Below are 17,941 nucleotides of genomic sequence, written 5' to 3' on the forward strand. Positions count from 1 at the left end.
GAAGCTTAAAAATAAAAGCAGTCACTTTTTAGGTATGGATGCAACTATTCTAAATAGTAAATCAGCTAACAGACATCAACCTGTTAATAATGACACTTCAAAATCTGTAATTATCTTCTTTATTTATGTACCTGTTCACAGTCCATCTCTCCTGCTAGAACATAGACTCCAAAAACCCAGGGATACTGCTGTTTGTTTTGTTAAGAGCTAAGTCCCCAGCACATAAACCAGTGCCTGGCACACAATAAGTATTTAATAGTTTCCCATAAATGTTCAGTTAGTTAACAGACAATCCAGAGTGCAGTAATTAGAAAACAAAAAGAACAGGAGCAATTATTACAACCAACTAGTCTACTTGCTAAGTTTTTCTATAAAAACAGCCTTAAACAGTTTTCTTTCTTCCCCTCTCCTTTGCCAGCTGCTATTCCTTCCTCTAAGGACATTCTAAGAGTTAACTTCCTTGTGTTACCAAATAACCGACAATCCCTGGGTTAACCATACAATTTCAATGTTTCTTTAACAAAAAGACCCTGGAGTAGATTCATACCTAAGCAGACACCACAGATGTTTGGTGCTAACAACAAAGAGATGAAAGACAAAGTCCTAGCCCTCCCAGAGTTTATAGAAAGGCAGACTGAGGAGTATATAACACAGTGAAATAAATTCTCTGACAAAACCATGCTCGGCATGCCACAAAACTACAAACAAAACACCTAATTCAGCTAAAAAGGCAGGAGTGAGGAGGGTCACTTTCGAGGAGTCTCTGCACTTGAGGGACTAAGAGAAGTCAAGAGAAAGGGCAGGGGACGCGGATTTCAGAGAGAAGCAATGGTTCACTCAAATACAGCTGACCCTTGAACAAAATGGGTTTGAACTGCTCAGGTCCCCTTGCATGCAATTTTCTTCCAGTAAATACAGTACAGTACTGTAAATGTACTTCCTCTTCCTTACAATTTTCTTATTAACACTTGCTTTTCTCTAGCTGACTTTATTGTGAGAATACAGTATATAACACACAGGATATACAAAACATACATGAATCACTCTTTGTTATATTATCAGTAAGGTTTCCAATCAACAGTAAGCTATTAGTAGTTAAGTTTTTGGGAAGTCAGAAGTTATACACATGTTTTCAAGTACACGAAGTGGGGGCAGTAAAGGGAGGGGTGGATAGGCACCTCTCGCCCTCAGCTGTCTGTGAACTGTAGTTTGATGAATCTGGGCTACAGGGTGTGGGTGAAGGAATAATAAAAAATAGGGCTGTAACAGCAAATAAGGGATGGCACTCTGGTAATACTATGGATAAAGGCTTAGAAGAGAACAAGATTAGAGGCAGGGGTCAGTTGTGGGGTTATTTTAGGAATAAAGAAGAAAATTGATAGAGACCTAAGAGAAGAGTTCCTAGTACCTCTTCAACTCCTCATTCTGTTCTTTGTTCCCCAGTGACCATTCTTGCCCAGAGCTTCACTTATTCTCTCTCCCAAACTAGTATCACCAGCAATGGCCTCTTGTCTGAGCTCTAGATCCATATATCCAATCCTATAATATTTAGCTCTTCTTCGAAATTTTAAAGATCCTTCAAACTCAACATATCTGAAACTAAACTCGTGATCTCATCCCAGAACCCAGTCCTCTCACTGTATTTCCCACCTCTGCAAATGGCAGAACCTTCCTTCCACTCACCTGGACAAGCTAGAAATCTAGGAAGCACTTCCATGTCTTCTATGTCTTCTCTCTTGTCCCCTACTCCAGCCTCTCCCCATGTACTGCCAGTCTTCTCTCTAAATTTTTCTTCTACTCCTTTGCTTTTCCATGACCGCCACCACAATCTGAGTGACTACTATCTCTTGCCTAAACCAGCGCAGCACATTCACATTCTCTCCTATTTCTACGTTCTCTCCTTCTTCCCTTCCAATCTGTTCTCAAGCTGCAACCACAGCTTGCTTGTCTTTAATGTTTATCAGCCTGCCTCACTCTTTCATACCCTCCTACCAACACCAGGAGCTCCATAAAGCTCCTGTCCATTTTGCTCACCACATGCTCACCAGCACTCAATTCCCAATGGGGTGCATATTCAAAGAGTATTTGAGCCAAGGGATATAAGAAGTTTAAGATTTTGGAAGGAGTCAACACCAAATGGTATTAGGAGATTCAACGAGGTAAGGACTGAAAAGTGTCCACTGAACTTTCCACTAGGATATCACTTAGTGGCTTCATCCAGAACAACTTAAGTGAAGCTGTGGGAGCAGAAATGAGATGATGTGAGATGACAGTGGACTGAGGAGAGACTGGACAGAAGGAAGTAGAAACAAGTTGACCACATTCTTCTCTTCTGGCAAAGGTAAGAGTCTAATAGCTGCAACAGGGGCGGGGGGCAAGAGAGTGGGTAAGATTTAGGGATGAGTTTGGTTTTGTTTTAAAGTTGGGAAAAACTTGTGTGCTTAAGCACATGATAAAGAGAAAGAACCAGGAGAGGAAGAAGGGGAAATCAGAAGTAGATCACAGAGAAGTCCCTGAGGCCAGAAGAGCTGGTATCTATGAGCACCAATAAAAGAATTAGCCTTTCAGTGAGCCTAAGGGAAGGGGAAGAAGGATGGAGGTGGATCCAGAAGAGTCTGCAGGTGGAAAAGCAAGATGTGGTGGTTCTTCTATCTTTTCCTTAAAGGATACACAAGAGTTCTTCCAGCTCTATAAGAAGGCCCTCTCCCAATCTGTTTTGAACAAAATATAGAACCAAGTGAATGCGTATGTGTATTACATTTATTGCTGGACACCAAGAGCAATGTCCGATGTCTGCTGTTGGTTCTAGAACTCTACTCCACCTCCTCCCTCCCCAAATCAGCCATCTTTCACCAGTATAAAGCCTCTCAGAGAAAAAGTGCTCCCATCGTGGTCTCCAGAAACTAGTGGTCATTGTTACCAATTCTGAATCCAGTAGAGCAGTGCTGGAAAACTTTTTATAGGTTTTATCCTGAGAAGGACTACTATTTTCCATCTCTTTTGCCCTCTGCCCAACAGAACTTAGAGCCTGGTACAGCTGCTACTGGATATTCCTTTAAGAAAGCTACTCAAAGCCCTCTCATGGGTGATTTTAAGCACTGGCAAAGAGGTCATAACTTTTCAGCAGAAAAATAAAACAAGAGTTTTCTGTGAGTTCAGCCAACAGTTTATCAGTTGCTCATCAGAAAAAAATAATCATTTAAAAGGACACACATAGTAAGAATGGGAGAAAATGGGTACCGGAAAGAGCTGCTGACATTAAAATAAAATTTTAAATTAATCCCCTGCCACTCTAACAGTGCTGCCATATAATGGAAGACGTGTTTGTTTTCAAAGGGGAAAAAAAATGTCCAGAAATTTACACTCATCACTCCCTGAACTGTTATCAGGGAAGAAGACTTGGCTCACTCTGTCCAGCTGGATTTGGGGTAGTGTAAACAACTTTGCTAAATTGCTTGGCAGACTGCATCTGCAACAAATCATTAAATTCTGGAATTCACTCTATTAAAATCGAATCATTAGCCAAAAACAATTAACAGGCAACTATTTTCATGCAAAGCAGATATAAAATAAAAATCAAGACCCATACATATGGATGATTCTTTTTCATTCATAATTTTAGATTGTGCATAATGCAGATGATTGTTTCAAATCTTTGTTGCCCTCAGACAGCCACCTCTCTACAATGTAGAGTATTGTTTGACTACTGGAACAACTTAAGCTTTTTCTGTGTATCTGAAAGTCCCCGGATTAACATCCAAAGAAATCTGGCACTGTAACAAAGTTGACTTGTAACAAGTCTCAGCCTTTAAGCAAATTGCTTATTAATGCAGAACGAAAGCCCTTGTTCAGACCCTAATTAAGCTATGTATCTCCTCGAGCATCCCCCACTTTGCACTCTCACAAACTGCAGAATTTTTCAGACATACAAGTTCCCATTACGACCTGCATGGTCAAGGGCTTTCAACAGGTGAGGAAGACTGTGAACAAAACACTGACTGAAAAAAAAAGTTTGGACCAAAGCATCACCAGCTATGTTTAGTAGACAGTGAGCAGCAAGTGAATGAGAAAGACGCTGGAGCGTCCACATATATTCCACAGCCAAGATTCCCACACGTGAAGATAAGCTGGCTTCACAAGGAAAAGACAAGGACATCTCCACTATAAAAAACCTCAAGCAAGACAAAAAAGAGGACATAGGAAATAATTTCAATTGGGCTAAAAAAACAAACAAACAAACAAAAACAAAAACAAAAAAAAGGAAAGGAAAAACACACTAAACTAATTTAATTAGTTTAGAATTGCACATAGAGGTAGGAGAGATAGGAAGAAAAGACATAATTGTGATGACCTCCTGGGGCGAGGAGGATTTTGACAAGGAGAGAATACTTGAAAGAGACAAATTATTATTTCCTGACCTGGTGGTGATTATAAGGTTGTTCATTTTCAAACCACACATGTGTTTTATGCATGTTTATGTACATATGACATATTTCATAATAAAAAGTGTTGCAAGAGAGAGGGACAACCCAAGACTTAATATATTCCAGCACAGCACACACGCATTCCATATACCTTTAAGAGAACAGATACTGGGTGGGAAAAGGACAGGACTGAGTTTTCTGTGATGACTTAACTAAATATATTTCAGTTTGTTACGTTTACAGACTTCTTTGTTAACAAACAAGTTATTAAGAGTTCAGAAAGATCATATAAGTCAGCCACAAAGTAAAGGTAGCTTTAAGAATAGATTTTCTACTTTATTTAGGGTACATAACCTTTCAACTAGTAGTAATTTGCATTGTTAGGATTTAAACACATTCTGTACACAATACCCTGAAATTGTAACAATCTACAGTATTCTTTAAAAAAAAAGGAAAAAGGACAAAGGAAGGCAAGATAACAAAGCAAACTGACAGAAAGAGTTCCTTAGAACTTAGCAGAACATGTAACATTTAGGAAGGCAAAGAGAGAACAAATGGAAAAAGCAAAATCATTTTCAGACTCTGCTTTTAAAATTAAGCATCCATGGTTGGGGTTTCTTTGAGGGGAGGGATAAGGGGCTGACATATGAGTTCATTAAGAAATAAAAAAGGGATTGCGCACCTCTTGATCTCAGGGTTGTGAGTTCAAGCCCCACCTTGGGTGCAGGGATTACTTAAAAGTAAAAGCATGTGGGAGAGGGACTATTCTATAGAACAAACTGATGTTGATGAGCCCAACTAGGGAATACTTCTAATAAACTCAATATCCGATACAGAGATACCACTAAACACAAACAGTCATTGAATAAATGTCAGATACGGAGATAAAACACAGCCAGAAACAACCCCTGGTTAGACCGGTTTTATATATTTGTATATATGCAGAAGTGCTAAATCTGGATCTAATTTCTTCAGACAAAACCAAGTTTTCTGCAACATCCTCACAATTGAGCGGAACGAGGCTATATTGAGAGGTTCTGAATCTTCTCACAAGCCGCGAGGGTACTTTTTGTATCTTATGGCGTGTTTAAAAAAACCTTCACAGCAACAAATCCCAACACCCTAAGAATAGAAGGCCATGCAGACAATAGGGAAGGAACAGAGGAAGGAAGGAAGAGAAATCTGCCTTCCAAAACAAAGCCATGTGTAAGCTCCAAGAGATAAACAGCCAAGTAAAATAATCTTTCCAGAAGAGGGCAGAGAAACAAGGGAGGGTTGCTGGAAGGAAGGAGGGTATAATCACACCTTCCCTTCACAAACTGTGATTAGAAGAAATACAAACTGGCTGGATCTCTTGCAGGAGATCTCCTGGGCTCACCTAGGCATGTTTTACTAATCAAACTCCTCTCAGCCTCTCCCCCAACCACCTCCTGTTCCTCTCCCCCAACAACTGCTCCCATCCCCCCCAACCCCTCCTTCCTCTCCCCCCAATTTTCCCCTTCCTATCCCCCCCAACTCCTCCCCTTCACCTCTCTCTCCTGCAAACAAAATGCTAAAGTAAAATGAATTTCCACAGCAAAATAGTTGCAGATGTTCCACTTCAGAATACACCCCAGGATCAAGAGCTGGTCACTTGATACACAGGGCTGGAACAGAGGCGGGTTCAAATGGCTCTGCTCTGTGGCCTTTTCACCTTAATAGTACCCAATGCTCTAAGTTTCCTTGATGCCTCTGAACTCATTAGACAAAGAACACTAAACTGCTTGCTGGTTAGACTGGCAGAAAACAAAAGAAATCCCGTCACCCAACCTTACTCCTAATTCTGGCAAAGTCTCACTCAACAACTAGTCTGCATTTTCCTTTCAATTCCAGAAAATTAATTTTAAGTGTACCCTGTGATGAAATAAGTGTAATTATGTTCTAAAACAATGAGTAGCTCAAAATGTGAGGAACTTAGAATACTCTCCTCTTAAGCTTTCAGATGATCACAATATGCAATTTATTCTTACTTTCTCCCAATATAAATCGCACTATTAAATTAAAAGGGGAGAATTCTTCTACCAAATTACACACTAATGGCTCTTAACCCATAATTAAAGTATCACTAACAGCAGCTTAAAGCCACGGCCAACCATGAGCACATTTATTAGGACCTATGTTTTCAGCACCACGTAATTATGTAAATAGAACCGTCAGCCATCTTGAGAAAAACCAATGGTCTAACCAGTTCTCTACTCCCTTGGGAAAACACTCTTTGTGAACTGGCATTACAAAGGGCCTCCTCCTCTGCACAATCAGGAAAAAAGTAAAGCAAACCAGAGCAGCAAGGAGAACAAATTCCAACAAGGCTGGTCACTTAGAGTTCTCATACTCTCCTTTCTGACATCACAACAGCCTGGAAATCTAGATCAGCAACTGGCTTCTCAGGGAAATGAGGACTCCAGAACAGGCTCACTGTGCACTGTAATCTCAGATGTCCCCTGCCACGCCGTGCTGGGAGGGTCCCCAAGACCGAGCACATTCCCTATCACTGACAAGCTAATAACTAAGGAGACAAGACATAAAATGATCGTGGAGAGGCAGTAATGCTACAGAAAAATCACAGACTAATGAAAACCACTCAGTCCTCACAACAACTCATTTCTGCTACAAACTTTCTGAATCAACTTGAACAGACAATTTACCTCTCTGGGCCTTGGTTTCCTCCGGGCGGAGGGTGTGGGGGAGTCAAATGTCTAAGATATACCTAAGGCCCTGTACAGCTCTACAATAATTAGAGAATATGAGATGTATATATAATGAAGTACTAAATTATACAGTAGTGACTACACTGCTATTGGAGAGATTTCATGGTTTGTTTTTTTTCTTTTTTCAGTCAGCCACTTTCTGGGAGCCAAATAAGGCACCGTGGCAGGATTCCAGGATCCAGTGGTGACCAAGGCAGAATGCCCTGCCTCCAGGAGGCTTTCAGCCTACTGGCGGAGTGTTCTCAGGAGTTAGAGGGGAAAAATGAAGGCTAAGGTTGGCTTATGACCTTTTCATGGAGATAGAGGCAAAACTGGGGTTCAAATGGGAATAACATGAACATGCAGTATGGTTAACTGCATGAGCTAGTTAACTGTTGAGGGTTGTGGTAATAAACCATGAGGTTTTTTGAACAGACTCATTAACACAAGCAGAGTTCTGCTAATTTGCTCATTACCAATGAAAGTGATGGGTTTCCAGAAATTAGCCAGACTGAGATGCTTTCTGCCCTTTGCCAATCTCCTTCTCCTACCCAATGGATCCCACCCCAAACCTATTTGCAGTTAATTTTTTCCTTTATTTTCTTTTTCAATTATGCTTACAGACTAGTATGGGGAAAGTCAGATGCCAGAGAGCAGTCACCAAGCAGAGTCTGTGTCTGAACCAGTTGCTCTAAATGTAGGACTTTAGGAAGGCCTTGTATGCTGCAAGATAACTAGCTAAAAAGGATCTATTTGTGTATATGTTGCCAGAGAGGCTGAAGAATGACAGTGCGGACACATGGTTTATTTGGCAGAGTAGAGCTGTGAACAACAGAACCAGGGAATATGGTATAACTAACCTGGAGAGTAATAACCATCAACATCTTAATTGTTAAAACTAAAACTTCAGAAAATTAAATTGTCCCTTATTCTTAAAGAGATGTAAAGCCTGCCTGTGCCCCAAGTGAAATTAAATGCTGCCTACCAACTGTACATTCCATTTTCCAAATAACTTCCCTGGAATGCTGGTGAGCTGCTATGCTTAATACGAATACTTCCAGAGTATTGGATTTAAAGGAACAGTAATGGTTCCAACTTTCCTTACCAAAAAAAAAAAAAAAAAAAAAAAAAAAATTCCCATCTGAGATTTATGCCCATCCTCAAAACACCCCTTTGAGTTCAGAACAGATGTGTGCAGTATTTATACTAAGAAAACCACCAGGGCATAAACAACCCACTATAAACACCACTCAAGTTTTGCTGTGCTTTTCTTCATTTCCTGTGTATTTATTTTGGTGTTAAAATAATGTTAACTTTCATAGCAAGGAAAAGAGCAGCAGATGTTTAAACCAAACAGACTACAGCAAATCATCCTACATATCTACTCAACTTTCAAAATCAAAGTTTCTTCCCCCAAATAAGGAGGGAGACTACAAAGCAGACTATCTCGAGTACATTACAGACTACAAAACAACAAATCAACCTGGACAAGCTTTCCATAAGCTTTTCCTCACCACCCCGCAACTGGAAACATACAAAATTAATGGGGTATCAATTTCCTTGCAGTCAGTCTATTCCTCAGTTAGGCTGATAATTACGTTTTGTTTTGTTTTGAAAAATATCGTATTACACAATGACAAAGACAAGCCAACAGATATTGCCTTAAAAGTCTGTGATTTCTTATTCAGTGAAGAAAGAAATGTTTTTTAAAACTGCAGTATGTTAATTTCACAAGAAACAAGCCCAGTTACTTGTTGCTGCCCAGTCACCATCCTGAAGAAGTTTGCTTTTAAGATGAGTGACTTCAGATGATCTACTTAAAGCAGCAGATTCAAAGAAAGCTATCCGCCATAATTCTCATCAGTGAAACAAGCAGGAGTTAAAAATATTTATATACCTTTTTAAAAAAATATCCCAAGTATGAAATCCTTATCCAGAGTTTAAAACACACACACACACACACACAAACAGTATGAATGAGATTTCATTTTCCTTGAAGGGGAAAGGGTAAGTTTTCAACTGATTAGGCAACAGGCCTGAAATTTTACATGCAAGTTTCTTCAATGTTTTCTTTTCCAAAAGAAACGTTTAGTTCACTATCAAGAGAAAACATGGAAACTGGTTCGACTGAATCAGAAAGATGTCTCCTCCTCGATTTGTATGTGGTTACAACAAAAAACACTCCTCCTGCCAAGCTAAATTCCCCCGGAGATGCCTCTCCAGCCACTCAAACCCAGGCCATTACCACTTTTTCAAATTGCACGTAGATAATGTTTCCAACAGATTAAGAAATTGCTTTTTCTCTTCTTACTACTAACAGTTCGAAATGCTACAAGGCAGTGGAGAAACACCTCATGGTTATAACAGGAGGTAATAAACAATAAGAATTCAGAGTAGGTTCCTTTCTTTTTTTCTTTCTTCCTTTCTTTCAATTTAGCTTTCTGGTTGGTGTGTTGTGCAATCACTTCCACAAGGGACCGGAGTGTGGAGGGAACATCCTTCAATGTCAGAACTCTCTCAGAGCTGTACAGGAAATGGGAAATCAGACAAAGAGCCAGCCTGTGCTTTGTGACATGGGTGCCCTTTCAGTCCCCCAAACTGAATAGAAAAATTCTTCATTGTTTGGGACAATCGCTCCTGAAAACAAAAACTCACTGTAACTTTCTGTTCCCCTCTACATGAAAATCCCAAGTACTGATTGGAATACAACATGAATACTGTAGATAGTGCATGTTTAAAATAAGTATCAAACCCGGGGGGGGGGGCACAACATGTTTAACTTTTCCTGGACCTAGAAGTTCTTCCTCTAAAGAGAACATCAACAGAATTAAAAAATAATCATATTATCAAGAGTTAAAAATGTGAAGAGTTAATATGTTGCAAGCAAAAAGGAAACTTTTAACAGTTTATATTTCACTGCCTTCCCTCCCCCACTGTTACCCTGAAGGCTAAGATAGGAACAACAAACTTTGTACTGAAAATAGTACATAATCAACACTCGCCTTTCAAAGCACCCTGAAATCTCAAGAAAGAGAAGAAAATACACAGAAGGCATTCAGAACCCTAAAGGAGGAGTGGCCTTGACAAAAGCAAGAGAAGAGCAATTTCTAGAACAGAACCTCTACCTTCGTAGCAGAGAATGCCGATATTGTTGTTCATCTTGTCCAAGTACTGGTAGTTCAACAGGTCCATCTTCATAAATAGCATTTATCGGGCTCGCACAGAAAACCAGCTCTTTGCTTTTGCCCCAAAGAGTATGTTTCAAAAAATCAATTATTACTGAGTAGCTCCTGGCTCTTCTCAAACTTCACAAAGACTGTGAGGCCCAGCCTCAGATGATCAAAACAAAGTATGTAAAAGTTAAAAAAAAAAAAAAAAAAAAAGAAGAAGAAGAAAGAAAAAGAGAAAAAAAAAACACGCACGAAAAATCAAACACAAAAACCCTTCAAGGGCTTAATTGTAGACGGTGTATGTTTTGTATCCTCAATCGAGCACTTAAAAACGTTTCAGAAGTCTTTACAAATCTTTCTTCGAAATAAAAAAGGAGTGAAAAAAGCAAAACACGAAGCACATTTCCTAGGACAAAGCCGCACTCGCTTTCCTCACAGCCCGCTGCAAGTTAACTGCGCTGACATGCTGGCTATGCCTGGTATGACTCGTATGTAAACGAGCTTCCTCTTCCCAGCGGGAGGGAGCACGGAGCATGCTCACTGAATCCCTGGAGCTCTTCAAATGTCAGGGATATTTTCTGCACAAGATCAGTCTCTAAATGTATTAAGTGTTTGAAAGAAAGAGAAAGAGGAGGTGGAGAGTCTGTGCAGAGGGGCTGCCGCAGAGCTGCTCTCGACAGGAAACAGCCTTGCCACTGGAGAACCGTAGGAGGAGAAAGAAAACCCAGGAAGTTTCTTTTTCGGGAGCTGAGTAAAAAGTAAAAAATCCATCATAGAAGCAAACTTCCATAGAATTTAACTTTTTGGTGCATCTTTGCTGTCAGGGTCCAGAAACACACACTGTTTTTTGCTGTGGTACATACACTGCACATCTATGTAAGGTTTCTTTTTTCTTTCTTCTAAAAATTGTTTTATAAGGTCCATTTATACTTGAACTGTGTATTTCAAATTTTGATGTTAATGTTACATATAACTTCCCTCATAATCTTCAGGACAACTCACATGAACAGAGCAGAGACAGTATCATCTTTTTACAACAGAGGGATTAAATGACTGGCCCAGGACCCCAAAACAGTCGGTAGAACTACTTTTAAGGTATTTTCTGCCCTAATAATTTTTCAAAACACAACAACAACAACAAAACCAGGAAGGAAAAAAGATAAAATAGAGAGAGAAGTTTAAGCAAGTAAGAAAGGTATATCCAAAACCACATGCCTATTTGAAACAATGGGGTGTGGGGGAGAATAAATATATTTTCACTTTGCGTGTGTGAAAGCTGCTCCATCTATGTATTAATGGCTAGTAGTATGCTGCTGTGCTGTTCCTATCCTGTTCCTTTAAGAGCCTTACACTGCATATCTCCAGTATCTAGCACAAGTAGGCACCCAAAAGCTGTTTACTGAATGAGTAAATCACTGAATGTTCAGAGCCTTCAGCACATGCAGAGCACACTAGCAAACAGAGGGGAAAAATCATTTTATCTTTGCAGACTGTAGCTAGCTTTTGGCACCACAAATAGACTAATAATTCACCACAGGAAGTGTTTGTATATTGGTATATTGTATGCTATTGTATATGGGTATATTGTATGCTATTGGGAGATCTAGAAAATATTAAGCAGTGGCATAGAGTAGACCAAGACCTGAAGTTTTAATACTCTAAAGTAAGAGTTGAATAAATGATTTCAAGGAATTTGATTTTTAAAATCCAGCAATAATTGCACTTGAGATGTTAGACATTCATGGCAAGTTGTTCTAATCATATCTTATTAGGAGATTAATAAAACACCCAATACCACCACCATCACTGGATAGGAGCAGGTGAAGCAGACAACTCAAGATTTCACGAGCTTTAATTTATAAGGGTATTAACACTAGGTTATGTATTCTGGATACTGAATAAGCTATACTGAAAGACATATATACCATCAACTGTAATTAAAATAATGGTATTTGGCAGGGAGGGTCAGAAGAAGCTCTGATAGCATCTATAATACACTAGATTATTACATCTCAAACAGTCTTAATATTTTTAAGCACCACATTCAAATTCAAATGATAGTTTTAGCATATAATTACTGTGCTGTTCTTTGACATCAGGTCTCAATCAGAAAACATGATGAGTCATTAGCATGTCTCCTATGGGAGAAAGTTGGCTGCACATTAGAATCAACATGGACTTTTTAAAAATCCTGATGCTGAGGTGGCATCAAACTTATCCGAGGAGGTGGGACCCAGGATCAGTATCATTTTTAGAGTCTGAGGTGATTCTAAAATGCAGTCAAGGTTGAAAACCCTTGTTTTTATCAAAGAGGAAAAAAAATTTACCTCCCTTAAGATACTTCATTTTATTTTAAGGAGGAGAGTTTTCTATTTTAAAATATAGTGATTGAGGGGCACTTGGGTGGCTCATTTGGATTAAGCCTCTGACTTCAGCTCAGGTCATGATCTCAGGATCCTGGGATCGAGTCCCACATCGGGCTCTCTGCTCAGCAGGGAGCCTGCTTCCTCCTCTCTCTCTCTCTGCCTGCCTCTCCACCTACTTGTGATCTCTCTCTCTCTCTCTGTCAAATAAATAAATAAATAATCTTTTAAAAAAATAAGTAAAATAAAATATAGTGATTTAGGGGTGACTGGGTCAGTTAAGCGTCTGCCTTCCACTCAGGTCACGATCCCAGAGTCCTGGGATCAAGCCCCAAGTCTGGCTCCCTGATCAGCGTGAATGCTGCTTCTCCCTCTGTGCCTCCTCTTGCTCAGGTTCTCTCTCTTTCTCCTCCCAAGTAAATAAATAAAATCTTTTAAATAATATAATATGACATAATATACAGCTAATATATAACTAATATAATATAAGTGACTTAGCCAGATTCAAACAGTACAGCTGTCCAGGAAGGTATGATTACTTTATAACTTCCCCGAAATGAGGCTATGTCACTTGCAATGTGGCCTCTGTGTGGCCATTATCTGTGTGGACAGTCCCAGAGGTGTATACTTTGACTTGCATTTACAGCCATCAGTGGCAAAATTCCCGGTATTCAGGCCCATGGATGGGTTCTAGAACTGGTTGCTACTATCCATAAGAGATAGATACGGAAATGGAGAGTGAACATTTCAAAACTTTCAAAGCAGTTTGACAGAGCAATTTAATGCCTCTTTAGTTAAGATTTAATTTAAATCTTAATTTTAAAAAATAAGGGTTTATTTTTTCATAGTTTTAGTTACTGAGTTTTATTGCATTTTATAAAAGCTGGCAGAAAAAAACAAAACACAGAAAACCTGGTTCCCCCGTCCTCTCTAGGCAGTCTGAGCAGCCTGGCGCTGGCAGCTGGCTAGTTACAAAGGTGGACTGCAGTGCAGTGACCTCCCTCGACGAGTCCATTCCCAGCTCCTCGCGAGTCTTTGACCTCATGCTTCAAGCACACCGAATCACACATTTTAACACATTTCACTCCTCGGTGCATATGCTCTCTTCATGCAAGACTTTTCCAGCCTGTCTACTCAGCAAACACCTATTCTCCCCTTAAGACTTGGCATACGCCTCTCATGTCCTGTGGGACCCCCCCCATCCTTCCACCTTCTTGCTCCCTGTTCTCCGTTATTGTGTTTCCAGATCCAATCCTGAATGCATCTAGACTTGAAGAGCAAGGACTATGGACTCCTCACTTCTTCAAGGTCAGTCTGGCATTAGCCTGGCACAAGGTAGGCCAATCAGCAAATATCTGTTGGACAAAATCAGTAAGATTAAAACACCTCACAGGGGGAGTGTCTGGGTGGCTCAGTTGGTTAAGCAGCTGCCTTCAGCTCAGGTCATGATACCAGGGTTGTGGGATTGAGTCCTGCATCAGGATTCTTGCTCAGTGGGGAGTCTGCTTCTCCCTCTGCCCTTCACCTGGCTCATGCTTTCCCTAGCTCTCTCTCAAATAAATAAATAAAATCCTTCCCCCAAAAAATGTGATATTTTAAAAATTAAGTGATTCTGTATCTGCCAAATTAATAACAACAAAGACTTTTCAGTCTTATTTATGTGCTGGTGAGGTGAGATCCTAGTAGACTCTGTGTTTACTGCTAGTGAAGTGTAAACAGATCATGCCTTTCTATAGAGCAGTCTGACATTCATATCGAGCTATTTGTGGTGTTGAAAATGCACATACTGGGGGGTGTGGAACGTTTGTATTCCCTTCTTTGCACCAGACTCTACTTCTAGAACTCTGCCTCAAGGAAATACTAAGATTTGATCAAAGCATTACATAAAGATGCTTACCACCCTTTTATTTACAATGCTGAAAACTTGAAAACCTGAAGTCCAAAGAGACTACATTTAAACTACAGTATACAGGGGCCCCTGGGTGGCTCAGTCAGCTAAGCATCTGACTCTTGATTTTAGCTCAGGTCATGATCTCAGGGTTCTGAGATGGAGGCCCATGTCGGGCTCCATGCTGAGCATGGAGCCTGCTTAAGATTCTCTCTCTCCCTCTCCCCTCAACCCCCACTCAGCTCTCTCTGTTGCTCTTTAAAAAAACAGTAACAATAACAACAAAAACCTATAGTATATTGACAGAATATTATGCAGCTATTAAAATTCCTTCAAAATTATTACAACATGAGGAAAGGCTATACTATGATCTGTATGATAATATAGTACTACATGTTAGCTGAATATAATCAAAATAGGATGTAAAGGTAATATGTACACAATATACCAGTTTTGCTTCTATATTAATGAGACAGACACATTTATAGGAAAAAAGTATATATATGTATTAAAAACATAATAAAAAATACCAAAACGACAGTGTCTATCTTTGAGGAGTGGGCATTCTGACATTTTTTCTGTATTTCTAATTAAACTACAAATATACATATATTTCATATATACTCAAGGTGAGGGTGAGGAAGGTTCCCCACTTATTAAAAAGCAAGCGCATAATGAGAAAACATGCCCTGGTAAGGCATGAGCAGTGGATCATTTGTATCTTATCTGTAAACACCTCAACATATCACTTTGATTCATGTTTAACAACTAAAGATTCCAAATATTTATTTAGACCTTTTTGAGATTCAAAGATGTTTATGATGTTTATTCGAACATGTCCTAAAGGGACAAAAGAGAAGCTCTCTGTACTTTAAACTTTCAGAGCAGGTAGACACATATGCATATGCTTTCTGTCTCCTATTGTTTACTAATTATTTCACATATTAGTATCGATTCCCCAAAACCTCTCTTTCTTCTGGAGCACAAGGAAACAGAGCTTCAGGGCTTGGCATAAAGCTCCCCACGGCACACGGCAAGTGTTCCGTGCATGTTCACTACAGCGGCGTCTCAGCACCTCTGTGGGTAACAATGACAGCAGTCCAGGCTGATTACTAGGTTAAATTGTTCAATTTGCTAGAGTTAACTACCAGTTTAGAACAGAATCACCAAAACTGTGAGCTGCTTAAAAGCCAGAAGATCAAATTTACTCTCCAGATATGTTTTTAAAAACAAAATGCCCTCATTAGAGCATGTGCAGGGAAGGGAAATTTGTTTTAACTTGATTTTTTTTAAGTTAAAAACTTAAATTCCAGTTAGTTAATGTACAGTGTAATATTAGTTTCAGGTGTACAACACCCAGTGCTCATCACTGTTAAGTGCCCTCCTAAATTCCCATCACCTATGTCACCCATCCCCTCTGCTAACCATCAGTGTGTTCTCTGTCCTTAAAAGTGTTCTTTGTTTGCTCCCTCTCTCTTCCCCCCTCCTTTGCTCATTTGTTTTGTTTCTTAAATTCCACATGAGTGAAAACATATAGGATTTGTCTTTCTCTAACTGATTTCACTTAGTATAAAACTTTTTAGCTCCATTCACACTGTTATAAATGGCAAGATTTCATTCTTTTTGTGGCAGAATAATATTCCATTGCATACACACATACACATACACACACACATACACATCTTTATCCATTCATCAGTGGATGGACACCTGGGCTGCTTCCATCTGGCTATTGTACATAATGCTGCTGTAAACAATGGGGTGTGTGTATGGAGAAGGTGATATTTTATTTTATTTTATCTTATCTATCTTATCTTATTTTATTTCTTAAGAGAGGTGGGGATGGATAGAGAGAGGGGAAGAGAGAGAATCCCAAGCAGGCTCCATTGCTGGGCTCGATCTCACAATCCTGAGATCATGACCTATGCTGAAATCAAGAGTTAGATGCTTAACCAACTGAGCCATCCAGGCACTCCAAGGAGGGACTCTTTTAATATTAAGTCTAACAATAATCTCTTCAAAGACACAAGGAAGTAGAAATAACCCTACTATTCTATTTGGTTCCTTTAGTGGATTCAATTGCTCTCTTCCCAGGATTCTAGGTAAGCTAGATACGTAATTAATGCTCTTGTTTAAGTTTTCTCTTTACCACACATTTATTCTTTTTAAATAATTTTAATCTGATACATGAATAATAATCAAAACAAACCTAACCAAAGGAAGAAAGTAAGTTTGACTATACCTTGACCTAAAGTCTCAACTGAACAAGAAGCTCACTGTAGAAAAATACTTAAGAGCATCTCTAGAATCCACTGCCATTTATGGTTACATTCCTCAGTATAGTATGAACAGCAAGAGTAACAATGATGAAGATGCTTGTACAACATTTCCTTGGGTAAGGCACTTTCCCTTTTTTATCTAATTATATTAATTGCTAAGATGAAGGTTTTAGAAGGAAAGCACAGAAAAAAAGATTAAATTAACACCTAGACTGATTGTCAAGAAAAAAGATTTAAGAAACCAAACTTTCTTTGCTGTTAAATATTGTCTAAAATGCAAAGTTTCGTAGGTCCTTAAAGGCCTCCTTTAAACCCCAACCTCAAGAACCCCATTAGCTAGGATTAATCTGTATAATCCACCATATTTTAAGCATACTGCACTTAAATCTAAAACAAAGGAGATTATGAGATAATTTATATATCTGTCACCTACCAGTTTATAAAGACTGCTTTGTACCTACTAGGTCTTCAACAACATAGCTGTTAAACAATAAGATACCAAAACAAAAACAATTTTCAAATGCCTCAAATATCAATGAGGTAAACCTATATATCTGTCAGGTTTCCTATGTTAACTTCATTTTCTTTCAAGAAAAGAATTCCTAAATATATAATAAAATATAGCTTTTTCTCTAACTTGGAGTTCCTCACAGAGGAATGATGAAAAATATGCACCATTTTATCAACTTTTTCACAAAAGCAAATACTTTTGATTGTAAAATAGTCCCATTTCTAAGTTAAAGTGCTCTCAACATTTTTTTTTTTAATGATTTTATTTTATTTTTTTTTTTTTTTTTTTTTTTTTTTTAAAGATTTTATTTATTTATTTGACAGAGAGAAATCACAAGTAGATGGAGAGGCAGGCAGAGAGAGAGAGGGAAGCGGGCTCTCCGCTGAGCAGAGAGCCCGATGCGGGACTCGATCCCAGGACTCTGAGATCATGACCTGAGCCGAAGGCAGCGGCTTAACCCACTGAGCCACCCAGGCGCCCTTAATGATTTTATTTTTAAGTAATCTCTAACCCAACATGAGGCTTGAACTTGCAGCCCCAAGATCAAGAGTCATGTGCTCTACGGATTTCTCCAGCCAGG

At 39.2% G+C, this 17,941-nt stretch overlaps 1 protein-coding gene across 5 annotated transcripts in view; it reads right to left on the reverse strand.

The window, feature by feature from the left end:
• Positions 1-17,941, reverse strand: part of VGLL4 (vestigial like family member 4) — a 154,558-nt gene that overhangs the window by 72,434 nt on the left and 64,183 nt on the right. The window contains exon 1 of one of the 5 annotated variants that reach the window (XM_004738539.2): positions 10,276-10,988. The exons of the other annotated variants lie outside the window; for them this stretch is intronic. Coding sequence (XP_004738596.1) covers positions 10,276-10,357 — 82 coding nt within the window. The 5' untranslated portion in view covers positions 10,358-10,988. Of the gene's footprint in view, positions 1-10,275; positions 10,989-17,941 lie in introns of those variants that run through there. 5 annotated transcript variants of the gene reach the window in all.

This window comes from Mustela putorius, unplaced genomic scaffold (assembly GCF_011764305.1).
Source record: "Mustela putorius furo isolate JIRA1106 unplaced genomic scaffold, ASM1176430v1.1 tig00003850_pilon_pilon_pilon, whole genome shotgun sequence".
In the NCBI taxonomy this organism is placed as follows: Eukaryota; Metazoa; Chordata; class Mammalia; order Carnivora; family Mustelidae; genus Mustela; species Mustela putorius.